This window comes from Pongo pygmaeus, chromosome 16 (assembly GCF_028885625.2).
Source record: "Pongo pygmaeus isolate AG05252 chromosome 16, NHGRI_mPonPyg2-v2.0_pri, whole genome shotgun sequence".
Classification (NCBI taxonomy): domain Eukaryota; kingdom Metazoa; phylum Chordata; class Mammalia; order Primates; family Hominidae; genus Pongo; species Pongo pygmaeus.
Window position 1 is genome coordinate 73,620,819 of NC_072389.2, and position 20,518 is coordinate 73,641,336.

General features: G+C 35.0%; 1 protein-coding gene across 3 annotated transcripts in view; it reads left to right on the forward strand.

Annotated features, from left to right (window-relative positions):
- PIAS1 (protein inhibitor of activated STAT 1) overlaps positions 1 to 20,518 on the forward strand; it is a 129,795-nt gene that overhangs the window by 67,683 nt on the left and 41,594 nt on the right. For all 3 annotated transcript variants that reach the window (XM_054451157.2, XM_054451161.2, XM_054451160.2), the window contains exons 3-5: positions 16,069 to 16,153; positions 16,412 to 16,459; positions 19,848 to 19,938. In XM_054451157.2, the coding sequence (XP_054307132.1) occupies positions 16,069 to 16,153; positions 16,412 to 16,459; positions 19,848 to 19,938 (224 nt within the window). The remainder of the gene's footprint in view (positions 1 to 16,068; positions 16,154 to 16,411; positions 16,460 to 19,847; positions 19,939 to 20,518) is intronic.

A 20,518-nucleotide genomic window follows, 5' to 3' on the forward strand; every position in this document is an offset into this window, starting at 1 on the left:
AGAGGAACCCTAAGAAAATAGAATTTTATTTTCTTTCTTGGGAAGTATCTGCAAGAATTGAGAAGCTTGGAAACATTTCTTATAAGGTAAAAGCTGTTTTTTTAAGTCTAAATCTCAGAGTGTTATACATACAAAATTCTGTTTATTTTTTTCTTTTTCTTTTTGAGAGAGAAGGTCTCATTCTCTCTCCCAGGCTGGAATGCAGTGGTACAAGCGTAGCTCACTGCAACCTCAAACTCCTAGGCTAAAGTGGTCCTCCTGCCTCATCCTCCCAAGTAGCTAGGACTACTGGTGTGAGCCCCCATGCCTGGCACATTTTTAAAACTTTTTGTAGAGAGTGTCTTGCAGTGTTACTCAGGCTGGTCTCAAACTCCTGGCCTCAAGCAGTCCTCCTGCCTTGGGCACCCAGAGTGCTGGGATTACAGGTGTGAGCCACCACACCTGTCCCAAAATTCTTATATACAATTCTACACACCCTCTTACACACAGAGACACACAAAGTTATGAGTTTACTGTCCTGGGGCATTTTTGAAATGTTAAAATTGCAACTACTACTTAGTCTCATTTTCTTGTCTATAAGTCTTGGCATATGTCCTGTATCTATTTTAGAAAAGTAATTTTAAAGTTAGTAGATTAAGAAACAACATGGTTGCACTAAAAAGTGCCTTATATAAAAAAATCCTTCCATGGAATACCATGGAGACTATTTTTCCTTATGTTAAATAACATGGAGGAGTCTGCACTATAGGAAACAATTTGCTTAGAAACTGATTTAAAATTACTCAGAGCCACATCTAGAAATGTAAGTGAACTCACAGGAGTAGTACCTAATTAAGTATATTCTGTGATATTTATAGAAACCTTATTTATAAAAGGAAACTTGTATAATTTCTGTCTTCAGGGCATTTATTGATAGAATAGATATACCTTCACTACTGCTGTGCTTCATTGTAAATGATAATGTTGATCTGTATTTGTACCATGTCCACACATAATTATAGGCGGAAAACACAGGCAACAAAGATGTGGACATAATATAAACCTAAATATAGGTATATGTATACATATGTGTGAATATATATATATATTCACATACGTGTGTACATATATATACACATGCACAAAAAGATATGAGAAAGTATATGCTAGTAATACCTTTATCTCTCTCTGTCTGTATTGTCTGAATTTTTATAATTGTGTATAGTCTTTATTGATAATGATGGTGGGAAGTTATTTTTATTTTGAAATGAAAAAAAAATAACATGGGTATTCCAGAGAATTTGAATCAGGTTATTACTCTTGCATTTTTCAACTACTGATGGCTATAACTGTGTAAAGAAGTAAAACATTTCCTATAAAGACAATCAGAAGTTAGGAAGATCTCATCTTTATCCTGTGGACATACAGTTATTTTTTCTTTGGCCCATTTACCACAGTCGTGACTTCCACTATTTCTTGGGTTATGGTTTTTTTGTTGTTGTTGTTTTTTGTTTTTTTTTCATTCAAAGTTATAAATGAACAGCCAGGTATGGTGGTCACTCCTGTAATCCCAGCCCTTTGGGAGGCCGAGGCTGGCGGATCACTTAAAGTCAGGAGCTTGAGACCAGTCTGGCCAACATAGTGAAACCCCATCTCTACTAAATATACAAAATTAGCCGGGTGTGGTGGTGCATGCCTGTAATCCCAGCTACTTGGGAGGCTGAGGCATGAGAATCTCTTGAACCGGGAGGCAGATGTTGCTGTGAGCTGAGGTTGCACCACTGCCCTCCGGCCTGGGCAACAGAGAGAGACTCCGGCTCAAACAAACAAATAAACAAAAAACAAAAGTTATAAATGAATATAGTTTAAAATGTCAAATAGGCTCATTTTAAAAATCCCGTGTTCTCATATTCTATCATTTCTGTCTTTCTAGGGGCAAGTATTTTGATCTCTTTTGGCTTTTAAAAAAATGTATAAATAGTATGCTTGCATTGCAAATTGTTGCATTTTCAGTTTTAGGCATTATTTATTGATTTCCCACCATGGGAGATAGGATTTGGCTTATTTGCCACTCCTACCATATAATCTGTTTGTCACCCTGTCTTGATTATATTGTAATTTTGTTTGGGTCATCCCATTTATACTTTATTATGACTATGTAAACACTATTTGTAAGTGAGCAATGTAGTGAACTATTTTTCATTTCTTGAATACCTTTTTATTTTCCCTCTTCTGGTGATTTTCTTTTCTTTTTTTTTCCTCTGTGTACTTACTTCTCATTCATTGCCAAAATTTTTTTGCCACTGTGTAAATCTCCAGATGGATAAGGTGAATGTCTAAATTCATGTGCATGAGGTAATTCTGTCAATTTCATGTTCTATAAGAATTCCCTACCAGAGCCTTCTGAACTGATACTCTGCTAAGCCCAAACACAGGATACTCTGTCATCTTGAGGTCTTCTTTCATTACATCTCAGAGATTATTTTGCCTCTTGCCTGTGTTAATCTCATATTTCATAGGCCCATGTCTTGTTCTTTCTTAGTTTTCTCCCTCTTTTTAGTGTGGCATATGTCTTAGTAGTTCATAGGAAAAAACTACATGGAAGGTAATTTTTTTTAATAAAGCATGCCTGAAAATGTTTTATTCTATACCCATACTTTATTTGATAATTTGGCTGGGTGTAGAATTCAACATAAGAATAATTTTCCTTTAGAATTTTGAAGGCATTAATTTTTCCATTGCCTTCTATTTATAGTGTTGTTGAAAAGTTCAAAGTTAGGCTGGTTTCTGATTTTTTTTTTTTTCTCCTTTTTAGAGACAGGGTCTCACTGTGTTACCCAGGCTGGAGTACAGTGGCATGATTATAGCTCACTGCAGCCTCAAACTCCTGAGCTTAAGCCATCCTCCTGCCTCAGCGTCCTGAGTAGCCAAGTCTAAGGCCTATGTTATCATGCCTGGCTAATTTTGTTATTTTTTGTAGAGACAGGTTTGCTATGCTGATCTAAGCTGACCTCAAATTCCTGGCCTCAAGCAATCCTCCTGCCCTAGCCTCCCAAAGTGCTGGGATTACAGGTGTGAGCCACTGCGCCCCAGACCAGTTTCTGATCTTTTTCTGTAACCTATTCTTACCCCACCTCTCCACAAACATGTAGGATTCTTTTTATGTGCAGTGTTCTGAAATTTTATTGCCATATGAACCAATTTTAGCCATTATATTGGGAATACAGTGATAATCTGGAAACTTGTTCTTTACTTGTAGGAACTTGTCTTGAATTATTTCATTAATTATTTATTATTTCCTTCCTTCTATTTTCTCTGTTCTCTCTTTGGAACTCCTATTGCCAGACTAACCCTCTAATTTTCAAACCTGTTTTCTTCCTCCTTGTCTTTTTGCTTTACTCTCTGGGAGATATCCTGAACTTTATTGTCCAGCCTGTCTATTGAGCTTTTCCTTTGTGCTATCGTATTTTTACCCTCCAAGAACTTTGTGTATACATATAAAATACAGATGTTTCTTTTTTTTAAACAATAACTAGTTAATTGTTTTTGTTTCTGTTTTTGAGACAGGGTCTCACTCTGTCACCCAGGCTGGAGTACAGTGTCGGGATCTTGGCTCACTGCAACCTCCACCTCCCGGATTCAATGATTCTTATGCCTCGCTCAGCCTTCCCAGGAGCTGGGATTGCAGGCATGTCCCACCATGCCCAGCCAATTTTTGTATTTTTAGTAGAGGTGGGGTTTCACCATGTTGGCCTGACCTCAAGTGATCCACTCGCCTCAGCATCCCAAAATGCTGGAATTACAGGCATGAGCCACCGCGCCTGGCCTTGGTTAATTGTTTTATAGTTGTACCATGGTTATAAATGATGGCTTTTTTCAGAGCCTTTGGAAATTTATCTGATTCCTGCATAATGTCTGCCTGTTCCCAGCTACCCTTTTTTTTTGGTCATTTTGGTCACCATTATTCCACATTGAAGGCTTGCCTCTGATACTTGGTCATGTTGGCATGTCTGTTCATTTTTTTTTAACTTATTTTAATTAATTAATTAATTAATTTCGAGACGAAGTCTTGCTCTGTCACCCAAGCTGGAGTGCAGTGGTGCGATCTCAGCTCACTGCAACCTCTCCTGGGTTCAAATGATTCTCCTGCCTCAGACTCCTGAGTAGCTGGGACTACAGGTGCATGCCACCATGCTGGGCTTATTTTTGTATGTTTAGTAGGGATAGGGTTTCACTATGTTGGCCAGGCTGGTCTTGAACTCCTGACCTTGTGCTCTGCCCGCCTTGGCCTCCGAAAGTGCTGCGATTACAGGCTTGAGCCACCGCGCCTGGTCATTTTTTAAACCTGAATATGCCATCAAGCTTTATAGACCCAGTTCTAGTTTTAAATTTCTTTTTTTTTGAGCAGTTCTATCTTACTTTTGCAGGATGAAGGAAGGGCAGTTGTCCAGCTAACTAGAGAGGATAAACGGACCTGGGGATCTGGTTACTTCATAAGCAGGTTTTCAAGAAATTCCCCTTACTTTAGCTATATTCTGTTAGCCCCACTTGTACAGGTATTTTGCATTATAAATTAGATCAGTTCTCCTATTTCACTCAGCTTCACTGCTAGTCGAGGATGCGTTTTTCTTTGTTAACTTTGTTACCACTCATATATTTGCTTTCCAGTTTCTACACTTTTTGTTGCCCTCCTATCCCTTTCTCCTCATTTGGGTTTATTCTTTTACAACACAAAAACAAAACAGGCAAGCAAAGAAAAATCTTTACTGACCTTTTATTGGAATTTTAGGATAGAGTAAAAGTAGATGATGTGCTAAGCTAGCAATCTCTACCAAGACTAGTTTTTTTCCTTTTGTTTTTATTTTATTTTATTTATATATTTATTTATTTTTGAGATGGAGTCTCGCTCTATTGCCCAGGCTGGAGTGCAGTGGTGTGACCTCAGCTCACTGCAACCTCCTCCTCCAGGGTTCAAGCAATTCTCCTGCTTCTGCCTCCCAAGTAGCTGGGATTACAGGTGCACGCCACCATGCCCAGCTAATTATTTTGTATTTTTAGTAGAGATGGGGTTTCACCATGTCGGCCAGGCTGGTTTCGAACTCCTGACTTCAAGTGATCTGCGTGCCTCAGCCTCCTAAAGTGCTAGGATTACAGGCGTGAGCTACCATGCCTGGCCTTTTTCTCCTTTTGTTTAGGCAGTTCAACTTAGCAGTCTAGAATGGGAATTTTCAAATATGGCTGCCCATGTAGAATCACTTGGAAAACTTTATTATTTACTTATTTTTTGAGACAGGGACTCACTCTGCCGCCCATACTGGAGTGCAGTGGCCCAATCACAGCTCATTGCAGTCTCAGCCTCCCAAGGCTCAGGTGATCCTCCTGCCTCAGCCCTCTGAGTAACTTGGGTTACTGGCGTGTGCCACGATGACCAGCTAATTTTTGTACTTTTATTAGGGACAGGGTTTCGTCATGTTGCCCAGGCTTAAATGATCCACCTGCCTCGGCCTCCCAAAGTGCTGGGATTACAGGTGTGAGCTACTGCTCCTGGCCAACCTGGAAAACCTTTAAGAAATATTATATCTGGATCTCACAATTAGTGGGATTGGTTGTTAGCTAGGGTGTGGTTTTAGTTCTCCAAGTTATTCTATTGTATAGCCGGATTTGAGAATTCTGATCTGAAAAAAAAAAAAATGGGAACAAATGAGAAAAAGCAGCAGATTCTAAAAACATGACTTTTTTATTAGAACATCATCTGTTAAAACATTTCAGGTTCTGCTAGAAGTAATAACCTTTCTCAGTGGTATTAGGAATTGAGAATGAGTTTCTCTGAAGGGTCTGTTTCTGTTTGCATTCCAACAAATGGACGCAATAGCCAAAATTAAGTCTTCATTGGAAGAGAGAAATAGTATTGTAGAAAATCAAATTAGTAGAACAGAGGACAAACTTGAGAAGCAGTCACAGAATGTACAATAAATAAATGTTAGAAAAGATGAACATTGATAATGAAAATCTAAAATAGAAATAATTTTTTTTTTCTCTTGGAAAACTAAAAGACATGGATAAACAGCAGTAATCAGTGGTAAAACAAACAGAAAAAAAAACTTTTAATATATAATGTGTTATATAACATGTATTTCTTAAACTTTGTAACTTATAAATATTAGAGGATACAGTTTATTACTATTTTTTAGAGACAGGGTCTCTCTGTCACTCTGGCTGGAATGCAGTGGTACGATCATTTTTCACTGTAACCTCGAACTACAGGGCTCGAGCAATCCTTCCCACCTCACCCTCCTGAGTAACTAGGACTATAGGCACATACCACCACGCCTGGCTGATATTTTAAAGTTATTTTTTGTAGAGACAGGGTCTCACTATATTGCCCAGGCTGGTCTCAAACTCCTGGCCTCAAGTGATCCTTCTGCCTCAGCCACCCAAAGCACTGGGTTGACAGACCTGAGCCACTGCACCTGGCCCAGTTACTTTTCAAGTGTCTGCAATATTTATAAAGGTATATATATACGTGACCGTAAACATAATATCTAATTCAAAACAGCAGAAACTATAAAAGTTGTTGCTGTGAGTATACTAAAACAAAGATTTTTAAAATGACATTAAAAAACAGATTATGAAAATAAGGCATTAATGAAAAGCCAAAAGAAAACACTGCATGCTTTTATCATTTAAAAAGATGAAGAACCAAGAATTTAGTATAAAATTTAAGAAAAATAGAAGTAGTATATTAAAGATAAAGGTAAAAATTATTTTTAAATTGTGTTTATATAGTGGATACTTTGCAGACATTGAAGTGGATTAGATAATTTATGTATATGTTGAAATGAAAACATATCCTCAAAACTTAAAATCTTAATGAAAAAGCAGATTGCAAAATAATTGTATTTACACACACACACACACACACACACACACACACACTCTTACATAGATTTGTTGTGTTTATAAGTCCCTATAGTTGTATACCAAATTTTTCATAATGTTCAGGGGTTTTCTTCATCCTGTGGGGAAGCAGCTAGATTATGGGGTAGACTTTTATTTTGTAATCTCGTGTGGTTTTAATTTTTGTTTTTTTACAGTGAGTATTGCATATTTTCTATAATTGGAAATAACAAAGATATGTTCATTTTGAGGGGGGAAAGCAATATTTCACCATACAAAACTAGAAGAAATAGTTTATTCTGCATTGCATGCCTGTATCAAAACATCTCATATACCCCATAAATATATACACCTGTATACCCACAAAAATTAAAAATAAAGATTTTTTAAAAATAGGAAAAAAGGTGGAATTAATAAATAAACCTAAAAAGAAAAAGGCTCATGAAAGAGGCAAAATATATAAGCTTCTTGCAGATCTGATTAAACAAAATTAACCATAGAAAGTAGATTTAAATCACATAGAAGAAATATATGTATATAAATATTAGGAGCAATACATTAACACAGTTATATGTTAATAAATTTCAGAAACCTCAATGAAGTTTCCAGATACATTAAACATTCCAAATGTTTTTTTCTACATGTATATGCAGTGAAAATAATGTATAAAATGTGATATACTGATAACTTGACAATATTATCAAAGAACTACTTTTTTAAAAAAGAAAAACTCTGGGTTTGATAACATTTGCTGGTAAATTCTTCAGAACTTTTTTTGAGCAATAAACAATTTCTGTATACTACATACAGAATGTTCTGTTATTAAAAAGTAAGCAGGCCAAAGAGGAATACAAAGAAACAAAGGTAACACTTTAAAAAAAAAAAAGCTATCATTCAGTTTCACTTTTTGAATATAGTTGTGTTCCTTAAAATATTAACTGGTAGAATTTATCAGAATATTGAAGGAATAATAAGATTTAAATTAGGCTAAGTCTACTGGACTAAAACCTTGATAGAGATATATCCTCTATCCAGAAGTCATAAATAGTTCGGTATTAAGAAATATATTAATTAATCAGATGTAATAATAGCTAACATTTATTGACTGCTTACTTTGGGTTAGGTAGGCACTGTTATAAGTGGTTTTATATTTTTATTTAGTTATCAAAATAATTCTAAGGTTTCTCTAGGGTTATATTACCTAGATGAAGAAACTGAAGCATGGAAAGGTCAGACAGTGTGCCCAAGGTTACACAGTTACTGAATGACAGAACTGGGGTAAGCACGCGGACTTCTGACTCCAAGAATCCATTAGCTTATTTGGAGTTTAAATAGAAACTTTAAAAGGTTTCATAAAATTAAATGCCCATTAATAATTTTTTAAAAAAGAAATAGAAAAAGTGTTCTTTAACATTATAGGGAATCTTTATAGTCGACAGACATCTTTATATTTATTTATTGAAAAATTATAGATGTATATATTTATGGGGCACAGAGTGATGTTATGATCTTCGAATACCATGTGAAATGCTTAAATCAACTAATGTATCAAGCCGATGTGTTAATCAATTTCCACAAATATTTTACATTTTTTAGGTGATAAGAACATTTGAAATTTACTCTGAGCAATTTTGAAATGTTACTAGCTATGTTCACTGTGTTGTGCAATAAGATCTTATAAAAAAAACTTATTTCTCCTATCTTCTAACCATATCTGGTAACCACCATTCTACTCTTTGTTTCTATGAGTTTGATTGTTTTAGATTCCACATATAAGTGAGAGCATGCAGTATTTGTCTTTCTGTATTTGGCTAATTTCACTTAATAAGCATAGTATTCTCTAATTCCACTCATGTTTGTCACAAATGACAGAAATTTCTCTCTGTTTTAAAGCTGAATGCTTTTCCGTTATGTATATATATTTAGTACCACATTTTCTTTATCCATTCATCTGTTGATGAACACTTAGGTTGATTCTGTACTTGGTATTTTGAATAGTGCTGCAATGAACATGGGAGTGTAGACATCTCTTTGACATACTGTTTTCAAATCTTTTGGGTAAATACCTAGAAGTGGGATTGCTGGGTCTTTATTAGTTTAAAAAAAAAAAAAATCCTAGGCTGGGCATCGTGGCTCATACCTGTAATCCCAGCACTTTGGGAAGCCAAGGCAAGTGGGTTGTCTGAGTTCAGGAGTTTGAGACCAGCCTGGGCAATGTGGTAAAACCACCTCTAAAAAAAAAAAAAAAAAAAGAAAAGAAAAAAAGAAGAACTCTAGGTGTAGTTACTAATAATGGAGGTGCATCAGAATTATTCCCACTGGGGGCTAAACTCCCAGACATGTATGTTTTGAAGCAACTTTGTGGGTAATTGTTAAAAACTACAGTGTTGGCTGGGCGTGGTGGCTTACACCTGTAATCCCAGCACTTTGGGAGGCTGAGGCAGGCGGATCACGAGGTCAGGAGATTGAGACCATCCTTGCTAACACGGTGAAACTCTGTCTCTACTAAAAATACAAAAAATCAGCGGCAGGTGGTGGCCCTCGCCTGTAGTCTCAGCTACTCAGGAGGCTGAGGCAGGAGAATCGCTTGAACCCGGGAGGCGGAGGTTGCAGTGAGCTGAGATGGCACCACTGCACTCCAGCATGGGTGACAGAGTGAGACTCTGTCTCTAAAAAAAAAAAAGAAACTGCAATGTTAAAGGTACATCAAATTTTACAGCAAAGAAGTCACCCTGGAAGATCTACAAATATTCTTGTAAAAGTTCTGGCCTATATAATAACACATGAATTAGAACTAGAGGTATAAATGTTAGAAAGGAAAATTAAATTTTTCCTTACTTGTGGTTAAGGGAAGGTTTATCTGCAAATCCTAAGGAATTGGCTATAAAACTAGGGTTAAATTCAATTTGAGTGGTAAAATAGAGCTTAGAAGAACAAAAATTGATATTATGTAATAACCACTTTGAATAACAACCAAAATGAGAGTCCATGCAAAATATAAATATTAAAAAGATAGAAATACTCATTTTTGCTTAATTTTATCTTTTGAATTTGATTTAAAAGTAAAAATTAACTAGAAAACTATATTAAAATTCTTCCTATTTCTTATCCCATTCTCTGTCTCTCATAGGTAATCATTTTTATTAATTTCAGTTTATCCTTCTGGTTTTCTTTTTTTTTTTTTTTTTAAGAAAAAAGACAGTAGCTTTATGTATTCTTACTTCCTCTCTTACACAGAAAGTAGCATACTATATTTTTTAAATCTTGTCATTGTCACTTTAATGATGTATCTTAGAGAGATCACTCCCATACCAACATATAGAAATCGTCTTCATTCTTTCTTTGGTTTTAGGGTATTCTATGAATGTTTATTCATTCTTCTATTGGTAGGTATTTTACTAAGAATGACATTAATGGGAACAGTGTAACTATGATAGAAATAAAACCTTGAAGATATGAATAAATGGACACAGGTGCAATAGTCCAAGACAGGAAGGTTAAAGATGTAAATATATCAGCTCTCAAAATAATTCATAGGCTTATTGTAATTCTATTCAAAATATTATTGAGCTTTAAAAATCATAACAAAATGATTTGGAAATTCATCTAGATGAATTAAAAAAATGGATAGAGAAAAACCTAACTATAAGGTAATGAAACATAGTGAAGCTATAACAAAAAATAGAGTACCAGCACCAGGATAAAAAAGATAATTGGGAACGTGGCCCAGAATGAAACATACAGGACATAAGGATTTAATATATGACAAAAGAAGCACACATATCCATAGGGAAGGGAAAGTTTATTTAACTAATGGTGTTAATGTAACGGTAAGCAATTTGGAGTACTGAAATTTAGATTTTTTAAATATGAACTAAAATTCCAGATAAATAATTATGTAGAAACAATAAACCAAAAAATTAATTGTGTATTTATTGAATTTATACAAAGAAACAGCTAAGTTCAGAATTAGCAGAAGAATTTAAAAGGAGATTGTTGACAGATTGGACCACATAAAAATCTTTTATATCATCTAAAAATGTAGCCCAAATGAAATTTTAAAAATTGTAGCAGACTGGAGGAAATATTTGTAGCAAATTTCCAAGGTTTTAATATTCTTGTATATGAAACCCTTATGCAAATACATAAATAGGCATAGGACAAGATTGGACAATTAGTTAAATAGGAAATTCAGCAAATAACAAAACATGGAAATATTTTAGATGCGAATTAAACTTCTCAAGAGTTACCAGGATCCATTCATTACATTAGCAGCAACTGCCATGCTGGCCAGAGTGTAATCACTAGATGCATAAATTGCTGATGGTCTTATATGTAAAACAACCATTTGAAAAGCACTCTTGTGTTGTGTCAAGATTCATAAAAATCTTCATACTTTTTGACCCTGAAATCTCACATCTGGGAATTGATCCAAATAAAATAATAACCTGCCCTCCTTCCAAAAAACAAACCTTTAAGCCCAAAGATATCCACAGAGTTGTTTCAAATAGTGAAAAATTAGAAATAACCTAAATGACTAATCAGGGGAGTAATTAAAATGTTCATATGTCCCCTGAGAGAATACAATAATTAAAAATGGTAATAGAGACTGCAATTGAAAATGTAATAAGGGTAATTTTTTTAAAGCAAGCTTTCATATTGTATCTATAGTTTGATATGAGAATGAGTGGAAGGAAATAGATAAAAGTGATAAACAGTTACGATAAGAGGATAATAGGTAATTCTTTTCCGATTTTCTGTGATCCAGTGTAATGCAAGGCTGCACTGGTAGAGAAGTACAGCACTGAGATCAAGAGAGCTAATAAACTTGTGTTATGAGAGGAACACGGACTTTGGAGGCAGGAGATGTACAGATTGAGTTCCAGTTCTGAGTTTTCTACTTACAAATTTGAAGGCTTGACAAGTTAGTAATTACTCTGAACCTTAATTTCTTCATCTGAAAAATGGTCTGATAACATTGTCTTCATGATTATTGTATGGATTAACTCCTAGAAAGTAGTTAATGAAAGTAGTGTTCTACTGGCATCACATCTGGAAGAATATATCAACCAACTTAGAAGCAACCTTAGATTTCAATGGCTAACAACTATTAGAAACAACCAAAGAAGATTTGAGCATGTAATCCCAGGACTTTGGGAGGCCAAGGTGGGAGGATTCTTGAGGCCAGGCATTCCAGTTCAGCCTGGGCAACATAGCAAGACCTCATCTCTACAAAATAAAAAATAAAAAAAATTAGTCGGGCATGGTGGCACCCACTATTGTAGTACCAGCTACTGTAGAGGCTGAGGCAGGAGGATTGCTTGAGCACAGGAGTTTGAGGCTGCAGTGAGCTATGATCATGCCCTGCACTCTAGCCTAGGAACAGGGCAAGACCCTGTCTCTAAAAAAGAAAGAAAAAATAACCAAAGAAATAAAGCTTCTTTCCCACTTATGTTACTTAACTAGCTTTAGATTGTGACTCTGCTATATGTTTTGTTTGCTCTGGGATCAAGGCAGAGGGGAAACAAAGATAGTAAAACCTTGGGTGCCTCTTAAAGAACTGCTTGAAAGTGGTACACTACCACTCCTATTTCATAGGCCAAGGGTAATGTCCATGGCCCTGAACATTATCCTCCCATTGGGATAGGCCAATACAGAAGGGCAACACATTTTGAACAAATAATATGTGCTATGACAGTGCTCTCCAGTTCTGTCACTTTATTTATTTATTTATGAATGAATGAATGAGATGGAGTTTCACTCTTGTTGCCCAGGCTGGAGTGTAGTGCGGCGATCTCGGCTCACTGCAACCTCTGCCTTCCAGGTTCAAACTATTCTCCTGCCTCAGCCTCCCAGGTAGCTGGGATTACAGGCGCATGCCACCACACCTGGCTAATGTTTGTATTTTTAGTAGAGACAGGGTTTCACCATGTTGGCCAGGCTGATCTTGAACTCCTGACCTCAGATGATCTGCCCGCCTCGGTCTCCCAAAGTGCTGGGATTACAGGCATGAGCCACCATGCCCAGCCAGTTCTGTCACTTTAATAAGGGTGTAACAACTGGGGTACGTCTGGAGGAGGAAGATTTGGACAGTAATTCTGAAGTCTTCACTAAAATACAGTGGGAAGAGTCATTGGAAAGGGAGGGACATATTAAGTCTCTTCAAATATTTGAAGAATGGCTGTCACTGGATAGTGAGATTAGTTCAGTGCTGTGTGGCATCAGTGGGTAGAAGTTACAGCCTCATATATTTTGACTTAGTATAGTGGTAAGGAGAAAAGTGAGAAGAAAAGGAAATTATTGGTTGTTTTCAATATGTTACTCATTTACATTCTTCAAAATAATCCTATCAGAGTGTGCATGTTTCTGTGTTTAAATATTGGAAGAAAGATTCAGAATGAATGAATACCCAAGGTCACATGGCACATAAGTGGCAAAACCGGTTTGGAATCCAGGTCTGTGTAATCTTGTCCTTTTCTACAATATTCTGCTACTCTCTGTTGGGCTGCAAGCATTTTTACAATTAAACTGTTCATCAGCAGTCATCGTCTGCCTGACAGAGTAAAGGCCACATCTCCCACATGTCTAAAAGGGTTCAAACAGAGCATGAATGGAAAGGTTGAAAGGAAGGTTGAACTCTAGATCAATGATCTGCAAACTTATTTGATCATAAGTACCTCTTAGCAAAGTACTTGTACATACTATATATATAGCTTATACATAAACTATTGTACTCATATGTTGTAAAACATATAGGACATTCCCAGTACAAAGAAATGGTAAACATTTGGGATGATGTGTATGCTAATTCCCTTAATCTGATCGCTATATACTGTATGTGTCAAAACATCACTGTGAACCCCATTAATATGTATAATTATTATTTGTCAGTTAATTTTTTTAACCTATAGGAAAAATAAGAGTTTAGAAAGATTAAGATTTTATATAACATTTTAGTTTTTTTATAAATTAGATTTCAGGTTTTATGTAAAATCTCATCTTTACAAAACTTTTGTTTTGCAGATAGATACTTTTTTCTGTATCCCTGTGGATTGTCTTTTGTACCCATGGAAATGTATACCCCCAACATTGGAGGTCATTGTTTTGGATGATTTTGTAAGACTCATTTCAGTATGAAGATTCTGTAATTCTTTTTGTCCAGAATTTTTTTGAAAGGGCTAACGGTAGCTTACTTCACTTTCAGAGAGGTTTTTAAGTAGTTTTATCTAAAACCAAAACTATAGACTTCACAGTCATTTGTAACAGCAATTAAGCCCAAAAACTACAAAGTGTGAAAGGTGCTCTTCTAGATAAATAGTAGCAACCCCATGAGCATTACAATGTATATATAAAAGGAGATGGAAGTAGGGGCTATTATTAAGTAAGAAACCTGATTTTTATTTGTGACGTAAGAAATAGCCTCGTTATTTTAGTTATATCTTCTCTTTCTAAACCTATATATATCCAAAACTTACTGTAGTCATATATTCTAAAATGCATCTGAAATTTTGCCTAGAGAGTAATATGAATTTTTGGACTTGAGAAATTATTTTAGCACTTTTTAAAAATAGAGCCAAAGATTTGAATTAGGCTAAGTCTGCTGGACTAAAATCTTGATACAGATATATCCTCTAAGAAGCAAAGAAGTTAGTTACTTACATTGCCTGACAGAGGGAAATGTTAGCTGGTTTTCTACATTCTGGGCCTTAGTTATTAGCATTGCCAGGTTGATGTTTCACAATTAAGACAACTTTCTGTTAGTGACTGCTCCTTCGTGATAGATTCCTTAAGAAAAAGCCATCCCAGAACACATAAAGCAGAAAGCAAACCTAGCCTTTAAAAGATACTGTTAATGTTGAGATAGAATTCTAGATTAACAATGCTCTTTTCTGTTTCTTTCTCTTAATGATACGTTTGGTATCGACTTTTTGACATGCCATATTGCAATTTGGTTGGAAGTTTTAAAGGAAGTGTTTCTTGCAAGTATGATCAAACTCAGTTTAAGCAAGAGATTGAAACAACCGACTTGAGCTGCTTATTCAGCGCAGGCCTTAAGTGCCCCGGAAGCCGGTAGTTTCTTAATAATAACTCTTAGTGATCATTTTCTTCTAGAAAAATTACCCTGGAAAAGTAGTATAAATAGTTTAATCTGGTATTTCTGAAATTTTTGTATTCCTTTACTCATTCAACAAATAAATAGTATTCAGTGCTTCTTTGTGCCAAGCACTGAGGACTCATTAGTGAGCAAAAGGGATATTAACCACTGTTTTAAAAAAAATGTATCTAACATGTACTAAAAGCCAATGGATGTGGTGATGCATGCCTGTAGTCCTACCTACTCAGAAGGGTGAGGCAGGAGGATCACTTTGAGCCCAGGGGTTTGAGTTTGTGCTATAATGGTGCCACTGTACTCCAGCCTGGGCAACAGAGCAAGACCCTGTCTCTTAAAAAAGCAAACAAACAAAAAGTTCAATGGAACTATTGTTGCTCATAACGGCATACTTTAGAACCCCTGCTCTAGTCTGACTGTGCTTACCTACCTGCTTGCATGCATTTTTCTTTCTTCCCACCTCTCTTCCCCTCCCTTCCTTCCTTTCTTCTCTTCTGTTTTTTACAACTCTTTTCCTACTTTGAGTTAGTGACAATAAGCAAATTTTGAACTCATCTAAGATTAGGAGAAAAACTGTATGTGATATTTATTGTATAAAACTTGCGTGGTAGAGTTAAACAGGAGATGATAAAATTCTTAATTTACTTTATAAACCAAATGTCATCTCACCTGTGCAGCTCTCAAGGTGGGTATGTTTGTTACTTCTTCCAGAAACCATGTCTCTTTAAATGGGTTTATATCATTCTATTTTAAATAAAATTCGTATGTTTTTATGCAAGTGTGCTCTTTAGATGCAAACATTTATATGATTAGATAAATTTTCCTTAGTCTTTCTTTGATTATGTATTGTCTGAATTTGAATCCTGATATGTTATTCTGGAATTAGCCATTTTTGTTTCTATTTCTGTTTGTTATGTTACAATTAGTGTATTTCTTATTTTTCAGTGCTTTAATTGCCTTGTTATCTAAACTCTAGAATATATACCAGTTAATTAAAGACATGTGAGTGTGTTTTTTTTTTTGCTTTTGTCTTTACTGGCGAATTTAAAGGTAATTGAAAGTATAATTCTTGTCTTCTTTAGCATCAGACAACAGTCAGCGCTTTCGAGAAACCTGTTTTGCATTTGCCTTGACACCACAACAAGTGCAGCAAATCAGTAGTTCCATGTAAGTTGTCGTCAAGTGTAACTTGAAGTTTGACCTTTGAATCTAGTAGTCTATAATAAATGATTTTAAAAAACAGTGATTGGTGAGTTAGTATTTGTGTGATGCAAATATTAGTAATGAAAATATAGTGTGTTAGTTACTCTAAGAACAGTTATATTTATGATAATTTGAAAAACTTTTCTGGAGTAACAATGTCTTTGAATGAACTTTCATGCAAATACTTTAAAAGTAATTGTAATTCTATTCTGTCTCTTCTAGGGATATTTCTGGGACCAAATGTGACTTCACAGTACAGGTCCAGTTAAGGTACAGTGCTGACTATAGGATATATTCAAAGTTTAAAAGATAATATTCCTTATCAGGAAGGGGAAATGGAAAAAAAATTTTAGGGAGTAAGAGGAAATCCACCTGATTTTTCAATAAGTGTATTGAAAATATTAGGTTTAGATATTTGGGTGAGGGAAAACATTCTCCTCTTATGAGATATTCTAATTTTCATCCAATTTAGATTTTTCCCCTGCCCGCCCACCCCCCAGTCTAGATTTCAATATAGCAAGTCATGTTCTATATATCAAACCATATTTGATTGCCCTCAGTTGGTTGAGAAGCTCCAGCTAGTGATATCTTAAAATATCATATCAAGTTTTATGAAAGCATGGGCCTTATCTCCATAGGGCAAAGTACTGTGGATAAGGAATTAGTACTTAAGTCTACAGTGTCTCATGGACTAACAAACACCAAAATATTCTAATTTGTTCTATATTTTAAATAATTAATTTAAATATGCTCTAATTTAGGATCCATTTGAGACATCTCCTAAAAATTTTCAAAGACTAATGGGAAGTTTTCCAACATGGATTCACAACCCCTTATTGAGTTTCTTTTCTTAGCCCATTCATTTATCTTAGAATATCTAAGAAATATTTTGTATTATTTCTCTCCCTTATATATCTCCCTTTTATATACATATATATATCTCCCTTATATAAACCATCATATTATGCTTTATTATTCAATTTACCAACCTAAATGTCCACACTGTTGCAATAGGGATGGAAGAGAAAATATAAGACAGTTGTTTTCCTCAATAAGCTGTTTTCCCTATAATTGTCAGGAGGATAAATCAAACAGATAGCCTTGTCTCAATAATCAGATACTAAGTTGTATATACAAGTTACAAATACACTAGGAGGCTAAAAAAGGGATTAATCTAAAACGCCTGTTCAGCACTTCATGGAACCATTCGAAAACCTCTCATCTAAGCTTTGAAATAATAAGGTAAAAACAGTGAGAAAGCAGAGTTGAAGTCGAAAGTAGAGTTGAAGATTCTCAAGAGGATATGACTATACTTAATAACTTTTATACCACAAAACAGTATGACAGGACCTTACCGCAGTAGACTAGAGATAATCTAAGTTTCAGTTTTGGAAGGCACTGCCAAAGATGATTCTGTATAAAAGGTATATTTTATGTCGGCCAGATTGTGATAATGACTGAAGAAATTAAAGGACAAAAATAAGATGTCTCCATAGTTAATTATGTATTGCTGTAGTCTTCTTTACTTCCTGCCTCAACAGTTTACATTTTGCTTGTGCTGATACTTGACATTATCCTTTAAATCAGTGGCTTTCAAACTTGTTGCATGGAGCCACCCTTAGGGGTTCATACTCTTCTGCCATCCTCCCCTTCTCTCCTAAACACATACACAGTCTGAACCAAACTGGGGCTGCTTTTATCTGTTTTGCATGTTTGACTCTGGGTTAGTTTTTGCTTGAAGACAGGGTCCCAAGACTAAAATAATGTTTAAAAACCATAGCTTTAGAATAAAAGATCTAGTTACTAAGTATTTTGTATTAATATACATACATTCTTTAAAGCAGCAACAGGTGTGGTCCACATTTTGAAGTAAGGTTGTCTACATAGATCAGCTATAATTCAGAGATTCCAAGGGAATCTTGATGACTGCTATTTTAATTGAAATTTATCTCCAGGACTTGGAAAAAAAAAAAAGAACCATGTTGTGTTATATTTGGTAATTGTTAGGTAGTTCTTTGTGTTTTAATAAAATAGTTCATCTCTCTCCCCGCCCCACGTTGCTAGGTCTGCAACCATAGTGTATTATTTAAGTTAGGAGTGTATGCCTATCTGCTATCCTAATTAGAAATGTTTATCTAAAGCATAAAAATAATTAGTTGAGAATTAGGATCCAAGTTTTCTTTATTAGACACCTAGTCTGTTTTCATTTATGTTGTGCCTCCCTGCTCCACTCCCTCCTCTCTGCCCCATGAACCACTTCACAGGAACTTTCTGCTATTCCTTTTTTTTCTTTTTTCTCTTCAGTTCATTAGAGTGGTTTAGATTAGTTGAATAGACATTGTCTTGTCATTTAAATTACTCTTTTCCTATAGGAAAGAGTTCAGGCAGCCAGGGTCCATGTTTTAAATTGATCACTGCATTGGAATAATTATTTAAAAACGGTGACATCCTTTTAACTATTGCAGCCTAAAGAATTAGCCTGTAATGGAAGGTTCTGCTGGGGTTAGGAGTGGTCCTGTGAGCTTTGACATCTGTTTGCTAAGTATATTTCTAGAAAATCTTTGTAGATCAGTAAATCTTAACTTTTTTATGGATCCCTGATCCCTTTGAGAATTTGATAGAAGCTGTGAATGGTTTCCCTATAAAAATGAACATGTATATGTACTCAAAATAGTTTACATATAAAATTGTTTTATATTGTGCATTATCCCCATACTCAGATTTCATGGCCAGCAGGTTAAGACCCGATACCACAGGTGTTGAGAGGAGTTGTTTGCACATGAGGAATATTTCACAGATTTCAGAGATAGGGTTCTCCCTACTATGTAACTCAGGGGTGCTATGAGCATTCTATAACAGTGCAATGAGCCTTAGGTGTATATTGAGAATAGGTACTAATAAAGAATAAATGCCTTAAATAGCAAAATAATAATGAGTGAATAGACTGAGAATTTACGAATTGTGTATCTATCCTTGATTTTTCCAAAAGACTGTGCATTTAATTTAGAAATATTTTTATAAGTTTCTAAAATAGTATTCTAAATTTATGTGGATATAACACAAATAATGTTCAATATCTTCAGTTCTCAAAAAATAAGGAGTACTTTGGCTTACTGATCCTGGGGATGGACTTAAAAGCATTCTCAGTATTTTCTGCTAAGAACCAGAAAAGTGTTTCATAGGCAAATAAATTTGGAAAATACTGCATACAGGTGCTAGGTCTTCCTCTTAGAGATTTATAATGCTTATTAGCCTATTAAAAGCTTTGAAAAGTTGTGTATTAAGGAAGCTTAATTTAATTGTTTTGATTCAGAATTTCTTAATTTTATTTGACTAAAGAGCCTTTCTTTTTTTCTTTTAACACCTGTTAATCGCTGAAGAAACTAGTGCTTCTCAGAACATGCTTAACCAAATAATTGGCAATATCACGAAGACAGCTACAGGGTGATAGTCATGATTGCCACAACACTACATTGACAGAATTATTTATTTTAAGCCTATTTACATATATTTATTAATTGGGTGAAAAGTCTAGTTTTTATAGTTTTCCCTTTTGGTTGTTTTTAAATTTACCATCTTTTAAATTTATCTATTGAACAATAATACTAATGAAGTCATCCTTTAATAAAGGAAATCAAACTTGTCCTTTATTGTTTAGGTTTTGTTTATCAGAAACCAGTTGCCCACAAGAAGATCACTTCCCACCCAATCTTTGTGTGAAAGTGAATACAAAACCTTGCAGCCTTCCAGTAAGTCCTAAAAGCTATTTTTTAAAATTCATTGCCAACATAACTATCAAATAAGTCATCACAGCTGTTGTTAAATCATAGTTTTTCCTTAAGAAAACATTTTTATTTTGGATATATATTCATTGACTGGGTGAAACACTTGTACCAACTATGTACAGTTAGCAGCAGTGACATTAGCTTTGGGGACATAGGATTTGGAGTTGGGTGTGGTAGCTTTAGTGTTGTACTGGATTTTGGGGCAAAGTTTTTTCAACAAAATCTCAGCTGTCTTCATGTGAGTCTATAAGCCTATGGTAGAATGGAGATTTGAAGAATGCTGTGTCTTAAACAGGAGGGTAAGGGTCAGGACTGTTTTTGGTGCCCTTGAAATACAACTCATATACCTATCTAAGCTTGTTATGAATTCATCCTGATTTTTAAATTTAAGAGATTTTGAATTTTCATCACTAATAGTTTTCTCAGGTTTACTATAAGGAGAGTATAAGGTTGTTTGGAAAAATAATAACACAAGAAACTTGTAAATGTTTGCTTCTCTACTTTTTAATGAAAACATTCATATTTTCTAGTATGCAGTTTGTAG